Below are 17,982 nucleotides of genomic sequence, written 5' to 3' on the forward strand. Positions count from 1 at the left end.
TTTTAGGTGTTATTCATCTTTGTTTAGCTAGTTTTTACTATTTCAAATTTTGTTTCGCTTTTCTTTTACAATTACTTAGCAAAGCAGCTATTTTATTCAGCCTTTTTAATTCGCATTTCCTATTGTTTCTACGTAAATAATTTTAAGACTATTGCTCTTGCAGCCATTAAATCTTTTGTATAATGTATATCCAGACGTCCTAACTTGTCTCGACGAGATTATACTTAATCTATTTTATCTTATCTTTTACTAACTTATAATTTTTATTGTATATATACATATTGTAATTATTTATTACGTGCTTTTATTATGTTATTTTAAACTCCTAGTATAGTTCCACTGTTTAAGGAGTATACTTATTAAAGATATTAAAGATACATGATTTGGCGATTCTACGATATATTTATACATGTCAATTTGTAAGTTTTCTTTAATCTAAATGGAAGATGACCATTGGACGGTCAAAAGTCGTTCTTCTTTAAAAATGCATTTTAATTACGAAATCAATGTTTGTAGTAAAAAGGAAAAAACTCCTTTCGTGATGACGGCGGGAAACCATGCATTGAGCTAAACAGATTACATGCATGGGATCGAGACTTTTGACTCATGATGAATTGTGAAAGGAATTTAATTTTCCTCCATGGGGGATAAATGTATTTTCCTCATGCCACAGCTCACAGTGATATTTTGTATACACGTTAAGCTTCATTTACGAACTAAGGTCGTATAAATTTCATTGAAGATGGTTGTTTAGTCTCGTAAACATTTTTTCTACTGCTGCGAACACGAGAGAAGAAACAACTGAATGTTGCATTCACAACTGTTTGCCTAATGTTATCCATTCTTGTTATACTTCAAAACACCTGGAGCACAGGTTAGCCTATTTCTCGTGACAATGCGGTATGCTATAAGCGCCTTTGAAACGTCATTACAGACGAGAAATTTACTTGAGAGCACGATGGGTTGCTGCCGTACGAGCGTACGGTACATATTTATTCACAATCACGGTACGTTTGGCTTTGACTTAGACAATGACCACTCGAGTAGGAATTTTATTCCAATCTGCAGTGGCGGATCCAGACTTTGAGCTAAGCAGGGGGGGGGGGAGGGGGGGAGAGGGGGCGATTTTGATTTACTTGCCCTGCCGGCTTTTCTTCCTTCAGTCATTTCTTCTTTTTTTACCCAAAATAACGGGGGGGGGGGCCTCCCCTAGATCCGCCACTGATCTGTACAACACCAATCAAAGGATGACCCTACCCAATGAAAGTGAGGGCTAAAATCCCCCTTAATCTAATAGTGGACTGAGAAGACAGCTGGGATAAGAGTGTGTTTGTGAGTTATTGATAACCAGCTGAAATCCAATAACTTCATGGCAAAGGTGTGCCTGGAGGTTTCCCAACCCCGAATTGCTGGTTTACACTGTCGCGCAATTAAAAATAAACATCTTAATCGTTCAATGCCAAGACACGTTATTCGGAAAAGTGCTTCACCCAAATTTCTAGAGCTTTGTATGGAGAGGCCATGATGGTGCCCTTCCTAGGGACACCAATATGGCGGTGGTAGAGTAACAGAAACATCTGTCATTGAGTTTTGCTTTTGAAACGAAAAATTATTACTCTAGAATTCCGACACATTGAAAGCAATAGATCTTCTAGTACAGGAACTGTTCAGTTAGCATAAACTTGAGCGATAGCTCATCTTTTGACCTACGATCGAGAGAGCCTTCTCGAGCCGCCATTTTAATGTCACACAGCGCATAAACTTGGAAAATCAAACGTCCTCTATAACAAAATGAGGAACCCTGTTGAGCTTAAAAGTTGTAAAACTTCAAATTCTGTGAGGGTCTTACATCTGATGAAAATAAAATTCCAGGAGAATTTGTAATTTTCAATTTTGAAAAATGATGACGTGACATGAAAACCGGCAATAGGCCAGGAAAGGAGTGGGGCAGAAACACAAACGTGTTAATTACTATTACTGTATTTTAGACATTAATTAACAAATGGTAAACGCCATAGCGTGTACTATTGAGTTATGGATGCACGCGGGAGGTTGCTAAGCACGAAAGAAGCGTAAGAGTCGCACGAGGCGATAGCCTCGTGCGACTCTAGCTTCTTGAGTGCTTAGCAAACCTCCCAAGCGCATCCATAACTCAATAGTGCACGCTATGGCGTTTACCATTTGTTTTATAACATAACATTGAGACATTGGAACAACAGAAGTCCTTTTATTGAACTACATCACAAAAAAATGTTCGTGTAGTCTTACATGACAAGAAAAAACAAGCGCGCGAAAATTCAGTCATGACAACCGACTGCACACCAGTAACTCGATAAAGTTTCATCTTCAGACAACTGTGAAGACAGTTTCGCATTTCTGGCAGAAGAACGTCGGCCATTACTTTGGAAACAATGTCTGTCAAAAGATTTGCTTTGTAAACATTAGCACACACGTCAGCAGCGTACACCCATGGGCAAATAGTAGACGCTAAATTAACCAATCAGAGCGCGCACTTTGCTTTAGTTATGTTATAAATGTATTTTAGATCTTTAGTTTTTAGAGGACCCTCCTGAAAACCAGAATTAAGTGATTGAAGGCCTCCTCTTATTATTATCATTATTATTATAATTATTACTATTACGAGCCGCTTCAGCGAGTTTAATCTCAGCTTTTTGAAAAACTCACAAGTGCAAATTAAATCCAAATTAAAGGAGAAAACCGTATGATTGATTACTTATTAATAATATAAACATGCATGGAGGAAATGCCGGAAGACCTTTCCTGAAGCCATTTTTTCTCATTCGAGAAAACCTTTTTTCAAAGTTTCCGCACAAAACTTTCGTCATCATTTTTACGTAATATCACTGGCTTAGATAATTTCCTATTGTCTTTCAGCCAATCATAATCCAGAGTTATGATTTGTAATTTGCACTGGTGTTACACTTGAATTACACTGCTCTCAGCCAATCAGAATCGAGTCATTTTTCATGTATCTTATTCTTATTCTTATTCTTATTCTTATTCTTATTCTTATTCTTATTCTTATTCTTATTCTTATTCTTATTCTTATTCTTATTCTTATTCTTATTCTTATTCTTATTCTTATTCTTATTCTTATTCTTATTCTTATTCTTATTCTTATTCTTATTCTTATTCTTATTCTTATTCTTATTCTTATTCTTATTCTTATTCTTATTCTTATTCTTATTCTTATTCTTATTCTTATTCTTATTCTTATTCTTATTCTTATTCTTATTCTTATTCTTATTCTTATTCTTATTCTTATTCTTATTCTTATTCTTATTCTTATTCTTATTCTTATTCTTATTCTTATTCTTATTCTTATTCTTATTCTTATTCTTATTCTTATTCTTATTCTTATTCTTATTCTTATTCTTATTCTTATTCTTATTCTTATTCTTATTCTTATTCTTATTCTTATTCTTATTCTTATTCTTATTCTTATTCTTATTCTTATTCTTATTCTTATTATCGAATAACCAATCCACGCATAGGCAAACATTACGCGATGGGGAGCATGAAGCGTTTATTGCCTTCAAAATAATTCCTTTATATACTAGAGCGGGGATTAAACGTAGTTCACCCAGACGGTGTTAAGTGTTGTTGCTTATGCGAGCCACGGTCTTCCTAATTATCAAAGACTCTTGCATTTCTCAAAAACAATCCTCCACATTTGTGCTATTATTATTTTCGGTGTGAGGTATATATGAAATAATTCATATTTGAACTGTGGTAGTAGATGAAAGTGAAGAATGATCATCGCAGTAAATTTTCATATTTAAGCAATTGGAAGGAAGAAGCCAGGAAGAAATTCAGGGTTTCAACGGGATTCGAACCCGTGACCTCTGCGATACCGCTGCGATGCTCTACCAACTGAGCTATGAAGCCACACATTCTTCCTTCCAATTGCTTAAATTGGAAAATTTACTGCGATGATCATTCTTCACTTTCATTATTATTTTCATAACTTTAGAATAAACAAAACAGGAAGAGAGCAAAAAAAGAAAGTAATGATAATAATTAGAAATGTCCCTCAAGGCCTTTCTTTGACCTTATTCCCTTAAGCTAACTTCAGACTGTAATTACAACCCACGCGGCAAGACTTAATTATAACACGGTGATTTTGAATATTATTTTTTTCTCCTCTCGCACATTCAAGATGTAAGCAGTCTGGCCTTCTATCACAAAAGGATTCCAATCTCAAGTTCAGGAGTTCATGATTTATGTAATAAATTTTATATAAATTGTATAAATGAACTCCCAGGTATAAAGAGGAAAGCAGCTTAAGAGAAAACACCATGACCAGCTGTCGACCTCATTATCAACAGTCGCTCAATAATTTCAGTTATTCTTGAATACTATCTTTCACAAACAGTATTTTAGCTTCTACTACGGAATATTGTTATTACTGTCTGATTTAGCGTTTTCTTTTCTTCTCTTTTCTTTTCTTTTTTTTTTTATCTAATCCAGCAATTTTGTCATGTTAAATGTACAACAGACAACGGTGACAAAAATGTAGATGTATAGCTTGCAAGCAGGGTCCTTTTTTTCTTTTCCCGCCTAGAGCCTCTAAGCCTCGCAGGCTAGTAAAATACGTGCGAGGGTCTGGTCTATCGATTTTAGGCTTTTTAACTAGTATTTCTGATCGAATGCCTTCAATCGAAGTCGCTAAATTTTCCTATGCCGCTAAAGACAATGTCCTCCTGTGTGATTCTGTCCTTATAGTTTTCTAAAGCTTCTTAATTTTGTTCAAGGTCAAGGTCAAGGTCAACTTTATTTAGGCAGGGTGGCCCAATCAGCACTTGGCTGGTATCAAAAGGGGCCCTGCGTAAATTAAGACTACATTAAATTTCTATACATAGAGATTAACGTTTACAATTATAAAAAATTAAAAATAAAAACTACTCTCTAAAATAAAGTCTAAGAAGATTTTTAAAAATGGGGAGCGATGTTGCTTCTTTTATTGTAGTGGATAAATTATTAAAATGAAGCGCACCAGAGTATCTGAAAGTCCTTTTCCCTAGCGTTAACTTGGGTTTCGGCAAGTGCATGTCGTTCCTTTTCCTCGTGTTGTAAGAATGAACGTTGCAATTTCTAATAAAATAATCCGACAAATATGGAGGAGCTAAATTATTTAAACATTTAAAAACTAAAATGCATTTGTGGGCTTTTCTTTGGGTTTCCAAATCCACCCACCCTAACATTTTAAAAGATCCTTCGGTTGTTGCCCTCCTTTGTATAATGCGTGCTGCTCTGTTTTGCAGACGTTGCAAGCTGTTACTGCAACCGATTGACAGCCCATCCCATGCCGTGTTAGTGTAATCAAAAATCGGCTGAACTAAACAATTATACACGCATTTAGCAGCTTTTAAAGTAAGGTAGGGTCGTATGCGTGACAGCAGGCCGAGACGTTTTCTTACTCTCTTACAAATCAATTCTACATGTTCGTTCCATGAAAGATTCTCATCTAGTGTTACCCCTAAATAACAGAAGCTTGATACTCTGTCAATGTTTTTCCCGTGAAGCTCTATTTTATAGTCTGGACAGTGTTCTAGTTTTTGCCTAGTTCCAAACAGCATCCATTTAGTTTTACTCTGATTGAGTATCAGCCTGTTGCTTACTAACCATTTCTCAACATTGGTAAGATCGTTTTGAAGAACCTGCTTGATGATATCTGGACAGGAATCAGAGAAATATATAACAGTATCGTCGGCATACATGCCTATTTGTGACTTCAGTAGACTTTGCGGGAGATCATTGATGTATATCACAAATAGTATAGGGCCCAGTATGGATCCTTGGGGAACCCCATAACTAATAGTTAAGCTCGATGATTCGTCTTGGTTGTATTTGACCTTCTGGGATCGAGCTGTAAGGTAGTCTTCGAACCATTTCAAACTTTTCCCTCTAATTCCATAATGTTCTAGTTTGTGGAGCAGGCAGAGGTTGTCAACGAGATCGAACGCTTTTTTTAGGTCTATAAAAATAGACCCGGTAATCATCTGTTTATCCATTTGTTCTAAAATGTGATCAACAAAGTGTACAGTGGCTGTTTCAGTGGAGTGTTTCTTACGGAATCCTGATTGATGCACTGACAAGGAATGGTTTCTGATTAGAAATGCTACAAGCTGTGATTGAATTGCTCGTTCCATTACTTTAGAAATCAACGGAAGGACTGAAATCGGACGATAATTATTTGGGTCGCTCTTATCGCCCGATTTGTATATTGGAGTTACCTTCGCAGTTTTCCATTCAGATGGTATCATACAGGTAGAAATTGTTAATTTATGAGGTAGGCGACTGGTCTAGATATTTCATTTGCTGCATCTTTCAGTAATCGAGCAGGAATTCCATCGAGGCCAGTAGCTTTAGTTGACTTCATTTTGAGCAATTCTTTTTGAACAAATCCGGATGACACCTCTTCAAGGACAAAGTCTTGTTCAACTCTAGTTGACATAACTTTTGGCAGAGTACAACGTTCAAAATGGCTGCTCAGAGAGTTTGCGATCGATGTAAAAAAGCCATTGAATCTTGAGGCTGTAAGACCATCACTGCTTGAAGGTACTGATTTGATTTTTTGGGGGACGATTTTATGCAAAGTTCGCCACATCACCTTTGGGTCTTTTTCATCCGCCAGTTGATTTGCATAATAGTCAATTTTTTCTTTACGCATTCTTGTGTTTATGGTGTTGCGTAACCGCTTACAATTGCTCCAATGTTGTTCTTTGTTTGTACTTAGGGCCTTTTTGTGGTGGTAATCACGCTCTTGCATAAGTTTCTTTAGATCGCTTGTTAACCACGGCACTGAATATCCACGGGCGCGACGCGTAACAATGGGTGCGTGTTTGTCGGCAGCTGTTAGAAAAAGGTCTTTAAAGGCGTTCCAACTTCCCTCTGGTGTTTCTTCGAGTTCGATGATTTCCCATGGGATGTGTTTTAGGTCGTCACGGAACAATGCTGGATTATAATGTTTATAATTTCTCGTTTCAATAATTTTTGGTGGAGGGCGTTTCATCCTGTGTAGCTTTCTTACCCCAAAAATAGCACTATGGTCAGAAAAACCAACTGGTACAACACCGGCGAAATAAAGTTCTGGCCTTGAGGTGAAAAATAAATCAATTAAAGTTCTGGTGTGCAGCGTTACTCTTGTAAATCCTTTGATTAACTGTTTTAGGCAAAATGACTTGGTTATCTGTTGAAGGTGTTTATAAGATGTTGTTGATTTGGAGAAATCAACATTTAAGTCCCCCATGAGTACCGTTTCCGCACCGATACTCTTAAGGTTGTTTAGAGTCTTCTCCAAACTCGAATTAAAAGCGGAAATATCCGAATTTGGTGATCTGTAAATAGAGCCAACCAACAGCTTCTTTGATTTCGGTTGAGACAATTCAAACCAAATTGCTTCTAAATCTGCACACATTAGTTCGGGATTTGCTTCGTCCAGTCGATTGAAGCTCAGGTGTTCAGCGATGTAAACTGCTAATCCACCCCCATGGCAATTTCTATCTTTCCTCAGTAAATTGAAGCCTGGAAGCCAAATTTCTTCGTCTGAAAATGACTCATCCAACCATGTTTCGTTTATCGATAGCACATGAGGTTTGTGTGTTTCGCAGAACAGTCGAAACTCGTCCACCTTATTTCTTAGGCTGCAGATATTCAAATGGAATAGACGCAAGCCCCTCATTTCACGATGTTGAATAGGCCCAGGGCCTGGATTTAGTTGTATATCATTCGATAATAAAATGACATTTGCAATCATGGCTGTATTTAGAAGGCGTATAAAGCGAATCAGCTTCATGGTCTTCGTTGCGTTCGCCATGCTGGTTGCGAGGGATCTCGGAGTTGACTTTGCTGGATAAACGTTGAGCTTCACTTCATTTGCGTCTTTTGTAGCCATAAGAATTTGAAGGTTACTGTGTTGGGTTCCTTGAGGGCAAAACTTCGAGACTTGAGCAAGGAGTAAACATATTATTAAATAAAATGTAAGAGAGCTCGCAAAACTCGACCGACCCGCCATCTTGACCACGTGAAAATTCCTTGTTGAGAAATATTGCCTTTCTTTACATAAACAAAACGTGCAATTAATATGGTAATATGGTGTAATTTTCATCTCTTTTTATAAAGCTAGCATATAGCAACAAACAGTGTAAATTTACACTTCAACAAGGAAAACGCCTTCATTTACGGAACGCTAAAAGCCCTTGTTCTTGCAATTACCCTTTACTGTTAAACTGTAAACTCTGTTACAAGCTTTACTATTATAGCTATTTTTAACATGTTTCTTGATGATGGGTGTTCAAGATCAACTGTGTAGGACTTTCGTCTTCCTTTTAGCATGCAGCTGTTAAATTGAAGGAGTTAATTAATAAAACATTGACATGTCTGGAATCGTGCCGTCCCAAGTGGCATTATTGTTAAGCGAATGTTAAGCAATACATTGGAAAACACAACAATAAATGGTATTATAAATAGAAGGCATCAACGGAAAAGGAAGAAACATTTTTACATTTATTGCAAGCGTTTGACGTCTAGCAACCTGAAGTCGGCATGTGTAAGCCATTTGACTTTGTTCCGTATTCCGTTGTTTAATTTGCGGCCTGTATGGCGTTAACCAGCCTACCTCAGAAAGTTCCAGCACTCTTTTTAAAAGATATCAAAATATATGGTAACCTTGAAGTTTTCTTAAAATTTGGCAGATTTTAGCATCGATATTCTTAAATTTCTGATGCTAGTCACTTGTTTGGCATGAAAACAACCAACAACCTCAAAAACTAGTTCTTACAATCTTTTTTTTTTTTTTTTTTTTTTGGTAAGAATATTGATATAATTGATATTTTTAGCTTGTGGTAATACAAAGTGGGGTATGTCGACACAATGTCAGATAATTTGTCCTATCATATCATGATTGATGGCGTTGAAGTTACTTTAGAGCCAGAAGCCTGACATGCACATAAGTTCTTGCGGAAATGTTCTTAGCATCGAACATACGGCTAGTGCTATTTGTGTTGCTTCTGGGCTAGTATTGCTGTTTAGAGAAAAGAAGAATTTTTAAACGGTCTAATGAAAAACATATAATTATATGTGTTGTATTTTCTACTCTAAACACACAAAATTATATTCTTTTCAAATTGTCAGCCTCGGGCTTACCGGATACTTTTAGAGGTGTCTCGTGTCAAAGCGATGTAGTGCTTCCGGTTTCAACTGTAGATACCTAACCATCATATTCTTATTTTTCTTCTTTTGCAATTGCAGTCCAAGTTACAGAATGTTTTCAAAATAGATTTAAATAAAATGGTATTCTCCTACTAAAATCATTCCCGAAGAAAAAATATTTCGAATTAAAAGAAAAAAAAAAAAATCCCAGACAAAATTTTGTTGTTTATATGTTAGCTAGCTACTGTCCAAATATGAGGGCAAACGGAAAAATTCCCTTTGACTTGCCGCTTTCAAAAGGTGATTCCGACACTCACAGTTAGAAGTCTTGAAAAATTCGACAATTTATTTTATTTCAAAACAGATTTTGGTATAGTTTGATAGCCAGCTCTATAAGCTTTAATTTGGTTTAGGTATTTGGTATCTACAGTTTAAACCGGATGCACTTCATCGCTTGGATGCGAGACACCTCTAAAGGTATTTGTAATCTTAAATATTAGTGAAATTTCAGCCACAATATCCTTATAAAATATAACCTTATATAATTAAGGCTGTCATTACACGATAAATTTATGTGGTATTATACTAAAACAAACGCTCAGTAGTGGTTTGAAGTACTAGGTGGTATATTCCCCCAAAGTGACGCCTTTTCTAGTTATTACTATATGGCTGTGTCTCACAAGGACTGGGAACTACCGAATTCACGAATTTGATTGGCTGAAATCGATATTGACCGCGGTCTAGATTTTACCATCTAGACCGGCATCTGGACCTCGGTTGTGTGTACAGACCTCGCTGCGTTCGGTCTGTACTCACGACCTCGGTCAAGATTCTCCCATACAGACCTCCTGTTCGGTTAATAAGAGCTAAATAATAGTCATTCTTAAAATCTATGAAGGTTCTTGTTCGATGCGGCTTTGTGACTTATGAAGGCGTTTTGTTACTGCATATATAAAAGAAATAGGGGAGGTCCCGTAGAGAGGGGCGGGGCAAAAACTCAAATTTGGATGTAACATTAACATCGGCTAGTCCGTATCTGTAAATAATAGAACTTGTGAGCAATTATAATCCTTCTTGCGGCTGAGAAAAACGAAACTTCAGAAAAAGCGTAACATAATTCTTGAAGGTTGTCGAAAAATTCACCATACATTTGCATGTGCGTTGGGTTGTCAAAATACTTGATAGCAACTGACCACGTTTGTAAAAAGCCAGCAGAGTTAATTACACGGAGACGTAAGAGCGTCAGAGTTCATGATAGTTGAATAATACCCATGCAGATAAATGAAGATAATTCTTTTTCTTTTCATCTCTTTCTGAGTTTCTCTCCTCACAGTTTTCTGCTTAATTTTGCAGGGAAATGTTCGCTTTCTTCCGTTACACAAAATTTACAATTAATATGTTAAGATATGGTAATTGTGCACGTACCTGTGCGTGTACGTAGTTGTCGTCTCTTTATATAAAGCTACATGTACAACGCAGCAACAAACAATCGAAATTTTACTCTTCAACATGGAAATCACTTTCAATTAAGACACGCTAAAAGACCTTGTTCTTGCAAATGTTGCCCTATACTGTATAACTGTAAACCAGTAGTAATTTATACCATTATAGCTCTTTAAATAGAGGTACTTGTCTTTTGATGATAGGTGTTGCAGATCAATTATCTAGGACTCTCGTTTTCCGCTTAGCATGCAGCTGTTAAATTCGAGCAATTAATAAAACATTGACATGTTTGGAATCGTACCCTCCACAGTGGCACTCCTGTTAGCTTTGTTTAAGCGAATTTTAAGCAATAAATTTGAAACAAAAAAAGAAACAAAAAAAACCCCAATAATTGGAAGACATAGACGACATCAGTTGGAAAGGAAGAAATATTTGGCATTTATTGTAAACCTTTGACCACAGATGACGTGCACTAGGCATGTGTAAGTTATTTGACTTTGTTCATCAACTTACAACCGGTGACCTGTATGGCGTTAAAACAACATATCTCAAAAACTTCCTGCACCTTTTTTTGATAACGTTATAGTTTTCACGCCCAGCCATAATATTCTTCTTTTTTTTTTTTCTGGCGATTTAAAGCTGAACATCTTCTTGTGAATATCATTAGATTATGGTAATACAAAGTAGACAATACCGAGACAATGTCATTTGACCTGTCCTATAATGACTTTGATGGCATTGAAGTAATTGTAAAGCCAGGCTGCTGGTAATGAAGCTTGAAATGACAAACAAAATTTCTTGCGGAAATGTTATTAGGATCGAACATACGGCTTGTACTGTTCTTGTTGTTTCTGGCTAGTTTTCCCCTTAAGTGAAAGGAAAAATTTTTAAACGGTTAGGTTAAAAACATATAATTATATGCATTGTATTTACAATTTTCAACACACAAAATCATATTCTTTTCAAAATGCCCGCCTCAGGTTTATTCTTAAAATTTTGCAAATTTCAGCTCCGATATTCTTAGGAAAGATATATTTTTATGTTAAAAAAGAGGGTAATTACATGAAGAATATACATGTATGTCAACGTTATTGTGGTTAAAATTTATGTTCAGTGGTAGTTTTAAATACTTACGTAATATATTTCCCCAAAACGGATGTGTTTGCATGTAGCTTTTCTTTTATTAATAATAATCAAAACTGAAATCTATGGAGGTTTTCCTTCGATACGGTGTTGTGGCTAATTGAGACGTTTTGTTTCTGTGTATATAAAAGAAAAATGTGAGAGGTCTAGTAGAGACGGGCAGGACAAAATCTCAAATTTGGGTGTAAAATCGGCTAGTACGTATATGCAGAAACTAAGCTTGTGAGCAATTCTAAACTTCTTGTGGCTGAAGCTAAGGAAGTATTTGAACTTTTTGATCATAAACAAAATGCTTTACTTTAAGACACTTGAATTGCGCTCGTTTTTAAGTAACATATCGAATACTTTTTATCACTAGGGAATGGAATAAGATGCTCGCGCGATTCCGCAGTATTGAACAAGAAGTTTACTCTTCTACACCACCTGCGATGCAATTAACACGCTGTAAATGACGAGTTATACTGTCGCCCTTACCTGTCTAAACAATGGTGGTCAACTGAATGATGACGTAGCTGTGGAGCTAGTACAGGTTTTACATTGTTTGAATGATTATGACTCATGAAGAAATATAAATTTGCATTATGTTTTCAATCTTTATTTCGATGGGTTTGTTTATGTGAAAAGAAAAAAAGAAACTTCGGAGAAAGAATTACCTAATTCTGAAGGTTTTCGAAAGAGTTACCATACACGAACGTTGGTTTACAACTGACCGCGTTAAAAGCCATTAGACTAAATTACAGAGAGCAAGAACGTCAGAATTCATGATAGTTGAATAAGATCGCTAGAATGCCAATTTATATACACGTAAATTCTACGAACAACTGATCTGTCAGCTTGAGGAGGTGTATTTATCACACGATCACGTAACGTTTTTATAGGAACTACTGAGAATGAAAGGGCCCTGAAGCTGATACGGTGGTGGTTCCGAAAACAAAACCCGAAACTGACAAGGACCTTCCTTGAAGCCTTTAGTCAATGTTTTATTTGCCAAATTAAGAAAAAGTGAGATATACGCCGAGTGAGGTAATATTTTATGCACAGCTTTTGCCACTCGGCCACGAAGCAGAACTTAGCATTCAGACGAGTGTCTCTATGTTAAATAATAATGATAAAAGCTTCAACAGAGAGTAATAAGTGGTAGTATCCAGCCAGTCTTGTTTCTCGCTCAATTACAGTGTACTATGCGAAAGATTTCTATAAATTTAGTTTAAATGCCTTATTTTCTGAGCTATAAAAATAATTTTTATTCAAACACTACGGCACGCAAGTTCTTTTCAGCTTGAAGAAGAATAGTGTTTTGGGGGATTCTTAGCTTCCTCTCCATCCCCAACTATCAAAAGACTGAGCGATGATAACCAGTACAACAAGACCGGAACATGGACAATCGATACCTTTAATGCAATGCTTCCATGTTCATGTATGTCAGAGTGGCCCTTATGAAATTTGGAAGACAACATAAGTAATTCAATTTGACAAATACAATTCACCGCTACTGAAAATTAGCATTCATTTATTTCTTCGCATCCGCAGACACTTGAGAATCTTTGTTGTATTTTTTGACATTTCTGACAGACCGTGGCGGCATAATAACAGCTGATTGTATAAGGTAACCTTGAAATTCAAGTGGTGCATCATTTCACACTTAGCCTTCTTCGTTCTTGTGCTCAAATTAAGCACGAGTCACTAACAATACGAAATAATTGGAAACCTTTCTGGTCAACTTATTAAAAATTGGATCGAACGCGTCTGCTTAGCGAAGAGTTTATAGCTTGTCGCCGAACAAACCTTCTCAAGGTAAGAGTTTGGATTCAGAAACATTTTGTGGTGTTTGAATTCACTCCTGAGAGCGAGATGTTCGGTCAAAAGGGCATTTTTAAAACAGCTGATGTAAATTGTATAGCTACTGTTGATTGCATTATTTGCGAAGTCGTTTCTCGATTTAATATTGCTTGTATGTAACTTTCTACTGTGTAGAAGTATAGACGTAATCGAAGCAAGAAAAGAGTACTTCTTTGTTTCGTCAGGCCTGTGTAGACACACAGTACTATGTACTGGTCCTCAAAGTGTTTAACGTGCAACGCGTTTGAGATTGCTATGGTTCTTTCTTACATGCACATGTCTAGCTCCTCCCATTTATTACTTCGCTTTATTCATGTCAACTAAAAATGTTCTTCAAAACATTGTTAATCACTGCGTAACAGAAAACACAAAAAATAATATTAAAACTGGGAACTTCACCCAATCTTCACTTAAGTCGGTAGTTTGCGATTGTATTATGGGGACCTTTAATGTTCAGCTTCGAATCGCAACATTCATGCAAGGAAAAAATTTTGAGCCACATTTAACTATAAAATAAGGCATTCAGTTCCAACAAACGAACAAACATAAAATAGATAAATTACTAACTAAAAAGCCAGAGAGAAAAAAAAATGTAGGAATGGACAACCGTGAATTTTCAACCGGACGGTTCCAGCTGAAAATTACAAGGTTAATCGAAATAATAGATCTAAATTACTTAACATATTCATTGTGGGAATAAGCACGTATATTTTAATGGTGGTTACTTCAGGCTCTAAAGGATTCTGTCTGATGCTGGACACTCAAATACTTTAAGGCTAAGTGACAATTTTATTTGAAATACCCCACTTGAGTCCTCCAGCTACCGTACTAATGGCAAGCTATTATTCCTCTCAGGTGACGTGAGAAACACGATGAATCAATCAGGAACCCGATCAGGAACTGGGTTTAGCGAAGAGGACTCAAAGCTGATCGACTTGCCTCAAGTTTGGACTATCTTCCTCATGCTTGTCATGATCCTTGTTCAAGTCTTGACAGTTCTTGGGAATATCACAGTCTTGGTAGTTCTGCGCTATTCAAACGTTCTAAACATGATTGTCAATTGTCCTCTGCTGGTTTCTCTGTCGATTGCAGATCTTCTGGTAGCCATTCTGGTAATGCCTTGCGCACTAGATGCCGTCAATACAGGTTCGTGGAGATGCGGAAAAATCTGGGGCAAGTTCAACGGATTTGGAAACTTTCTTTTCTGTATTTCGTCAATTATACATCTAATGGTGCTGTCGTTTGATCGTTATCTAGCAATTTCTCGCCCACTATTTTATCCATTCGAAATGACCACTAACCGAGCTATAATCATCTGTCTCGCCGCCTGGATGTACTCAGCACTTTGGGCGTTCTTACCCTTATTCGGTGTAAGTTCCTACGAGTGCTTCATCTCCTACATCGGCGAGTGTCAGGCTGAAGACTGGTCCAAATATGGTTTAAATTTTGTTTTCGCCATTTCCGTTGTCAGGGACATACGGCCTGGCTTTGGTAGCGATGGTGTACGTCTATTGGAAGATTGCGTGCGTCATACGAAGTCAAAGCCAACGCATTGCAAATACTGCAACCAGCTGTAATACAAGTCTCTCCGACACCAACAACATGAAGTCTTCCTATAGGAGTTCGATAGCTTTTACAAGAAAACTTAGCCAGCATAAAGGTGTTATTACCCTATTGATAGTTATCGTAGTCTATCTAATATGCTGGTCTCCATTTTGTTTCCTGCTCTTTTATGAGATCGGATCGGGAGAGAAAGTCAAAGGACCTGCAGGCACAGTGGTAATGTTAGCTGGGTTTGCAAACAGCTGCTGCAATCCAATGATTTATGCCATAAAATACAAGAACTTTAGAGCTGAAGTCATGCGCTTGCTGCCAAAGAAGAGGCTCAATTTAGACAACGTCTATTTTGACAGGAAGAAAAAGAACGTGAAACTAAGAACGCTTGAAAATAACGTCAGGAATAGTGGAATGGATGCAAAAGTTTCAACACTGGACCTTTCCAGTATAAATAAACACTATTTTAGTTGAGGTAGAAATGGTCGAATTCTCCTAGTTCGCTATCTTTTATTTAGCTAACGGAAAACTTTAAAAAATATCTTTCTGTTTAAATAAGCATTTCACACTAAGCTCACGCATAATTCAGTTTCAAACATGTATTATTAACTACTTAATAACCGAGAGTGATTTCGTTACGGGAAAATCTCAAACTGAGGCCTTGCCGTATTGACCGAGCGATAGCGAGGTCAATACGGTAGGCCGAGGTTTGAGATTTTCCCGTAACGAGCGAACGGTCGAGGTTATCAAGTTGTTTATTATATGGCTCATAAATTAGAGAAAAGAAAAAAAAAATTCAAGCGAAAGTCGTCAATTTACATCCGGTAATGCGCGCGTTTACCAATTCATTCATCGTCTCAAACCCAGGGCAAAACTACACAGTCAATGAACTTCACCGCTCTATTACGTATTCCGTTAAAAACACATTTCTTTACGGGAAAAATGATTGTCACAGCCTCAAAAAGGTATTTTAGTATCGTGGGGCCAAAACTTGATGGGAGAGTCTTTCCGACTTTTGGGGCGAAAGGTCAACGCACTTAGAAAAGAGAAAAAGTGCTCTGAAATAGTCCAAACTGAAATAGGTCTTTCGGTGAAAGAAAATACTGCGCAACATAAATCGATCTTCGCATTCGTTCGACAACATATCTTCGCCTTCTTCATGATTTATGGATGAACTTTTCAAGCCTTGTGAACGTCTAAAACTTCCTGCAGTTATCAGAAACACTGCTACCGACAGAAAACGCCCGATTGTTTACATCTGATGTTCCTGGAAGCTTGTTTGTGTTAAAGCTAGGGAATCTATTTGATGAAAACTGTGACGGAGTTCAATATTGCAGTAACTGTTGTGACTAAGATGATAACGTATAAGTTTCTTCGTGGTGTTCTGCTCAGGATGCATGACAGATCTGCCGATGGTGTTTTTCACTTGGCGATTTTAGCTTCACTTAAGACTCGGCAAACTTTGATTGGTTTTCACTAGTGCCCACCAAGGTCACAGGCTGGTAAGTCAAAAACGACTTCTACATAAATTTTGTAACGGAAAAATCTCTGAACTTTTAGCCTCTCGGAATTAAATTTACTTTCTCTCACTGTTTTTAATCGGCTTTCATCGTTTCAAGGCGCTTGAATTTTCAGAGCGGGCTCTTCCTAATTTGCATAATCCGTAATCGGCCCGTGGGCATTACGACTGCATAGTGACCGCTCAGATCTCGCTCTTAGCCAATCAGAACGCGCGTTATATCGGCCACAAGCCAAAGCCATATAATAATGATTAAAAATAACTGACTTTATTATTTTAACACAAAGAACTGAAACATAATCCTCGAGTTGTAGACGAAGCGCGGATAATGCAATTTTCTGGGGAGTTTTAATTATTACATTGTTTTAGTTTTCTATATTCAGGGGCGGTTTTTCATAAAACAATTATTCCACTCGCGCCTATTGCAAATGAGATGATTAAAACCAACTCAGCGCAACACGGCTCGTTGGCTATCTATCATCTCATATCCAGCGTGTGCTCGTGGAATAATTGTTAAATATATTTGTATATTGTTAATTTTACACACAATCCTTCCATTCCTCAATTATCGTGAGAAAAATTCTCAGCTGCAGAGCCTTCGGTCTTTAAAGCCCTGGAAACATTACGTCGGCATATAGTTTAAGTCTCGCCGGAAGAATGGGTTCCATAATGAACGCTACTAGGTGACTGCTTAATTCAATTTCTATTTCCAAGAATTGTTTTAAATCTTGCGTTTTTTTCGACCCGAAATTATAAACATTTGGTACAGAGTAATTTGCATTTAGGAAAGCAAAGAATGACTTTAGTTGAACAATACATGTGTTTGTCCCGAGGTTACCGTCTTGTTTTGACTGACGTTGTGCAGAATGAAATATGGTGGTCTGGATGGGGTCAAATATGGGATACCACTAAAATCATTCAGAAAAGCTGTATCCTTCCTTCGCGTATATTCCTTCAAGAACGTCTTTTCTTGCTTGGAGTATTTACTGCAGTTTCACAAGGGTGTCATCATTTACAAGTGATTACGCATTCCCCACTCCACTTTTTGTTTTGCGTCAACTACTTAATAAACAATCGCCTCCATTTGGCGTGAAAATATGCTCGGATATTTGTCCGCGGATATTTGTCCGTGTGATAACCTATTGCATATGAATATTAATGTAATGTTGAGAAATTAGTGTGGACAGGATTTTGTCTGGTAGACCACGGTATCCTTTAATCTTGTATCTCTTTTAATGTCAAAAGCTGGCAAACTTTGTCACATTATCTGAGATTTACCCGTGAACTGATTTAGTTTCACGTTTCATTGC

The 17,982-nt window shown here is 37.0% G+C and overlaps 1 protein-coding gene and 2 pseudogenes across 2 annotated transcripts in view; 2 read left to right on the forward strand and 1 right to left on the reverse strand.

Annotated features, from left to right (window-relative positions):
* LOC145484635 (uncharacterized) overlaps window positions 1-2,551 on the forward strand; it is a 198,198-nt pseudogene extending 195,647 nt beyond the window's left edge. The window contains exon 2 of the transcript XR_014049042.1: window positions 2,160-2,551. The product of XR_014049042.1 is annotated as an uncharacterized LOC145484635 (transcript). The remainder of the gene's footprint in view (window positions 1-2,159) is intronic.
* Window positions 2,552-6,301: 3,750 nt separating this feature from the next.
* LOC145485514 (uncharacterized) lies at window positions 6,302-7,918 on the reverse strand. Its single transcript, XM_081464177.1, has one exon. The coding sequence runs from the start codon at window positions 7,916-7,918 to the stop codon at window positions 6,302-6,304; it is 1,617 nt and encodes a 538-aa protein (XP_081320303.1).
* Window positions 7,919-13,626: 5,708 nt separating this feature from the next.
* LOC145485301 (histamine H2 receptor-like) lies at window positions 13,627-17,768 on the forward strand (annotated as a pseudogene).
* Window positions 17,769-17,982: the final 214 nt, after the last annotated feature.

This window comes from Orbicella franksi, chromosome 4 (genome assembly GCF_964199315.1).
Source record: "Orbicella franksi chromosome 4, jaOrbFran1.1, whole genome shotgun sequence".
NCBI classification, from domain to species: Eukaryota; Metazoa; Cnidaria; class Anthozoa; order Scleractinia; family Merulinidae; genus Orbicella; species Orbicella franksi.

What these genes read in the sequence shown, in the direction of transcription:
- LOC145485514 (XM_081464177.1), bottom strand. Translation starts at nt 7,918, where the DNA reads ATGGCTACAAAAGACGCAAATGAAGTGAAGCTCAACGTTTATCCAGCA.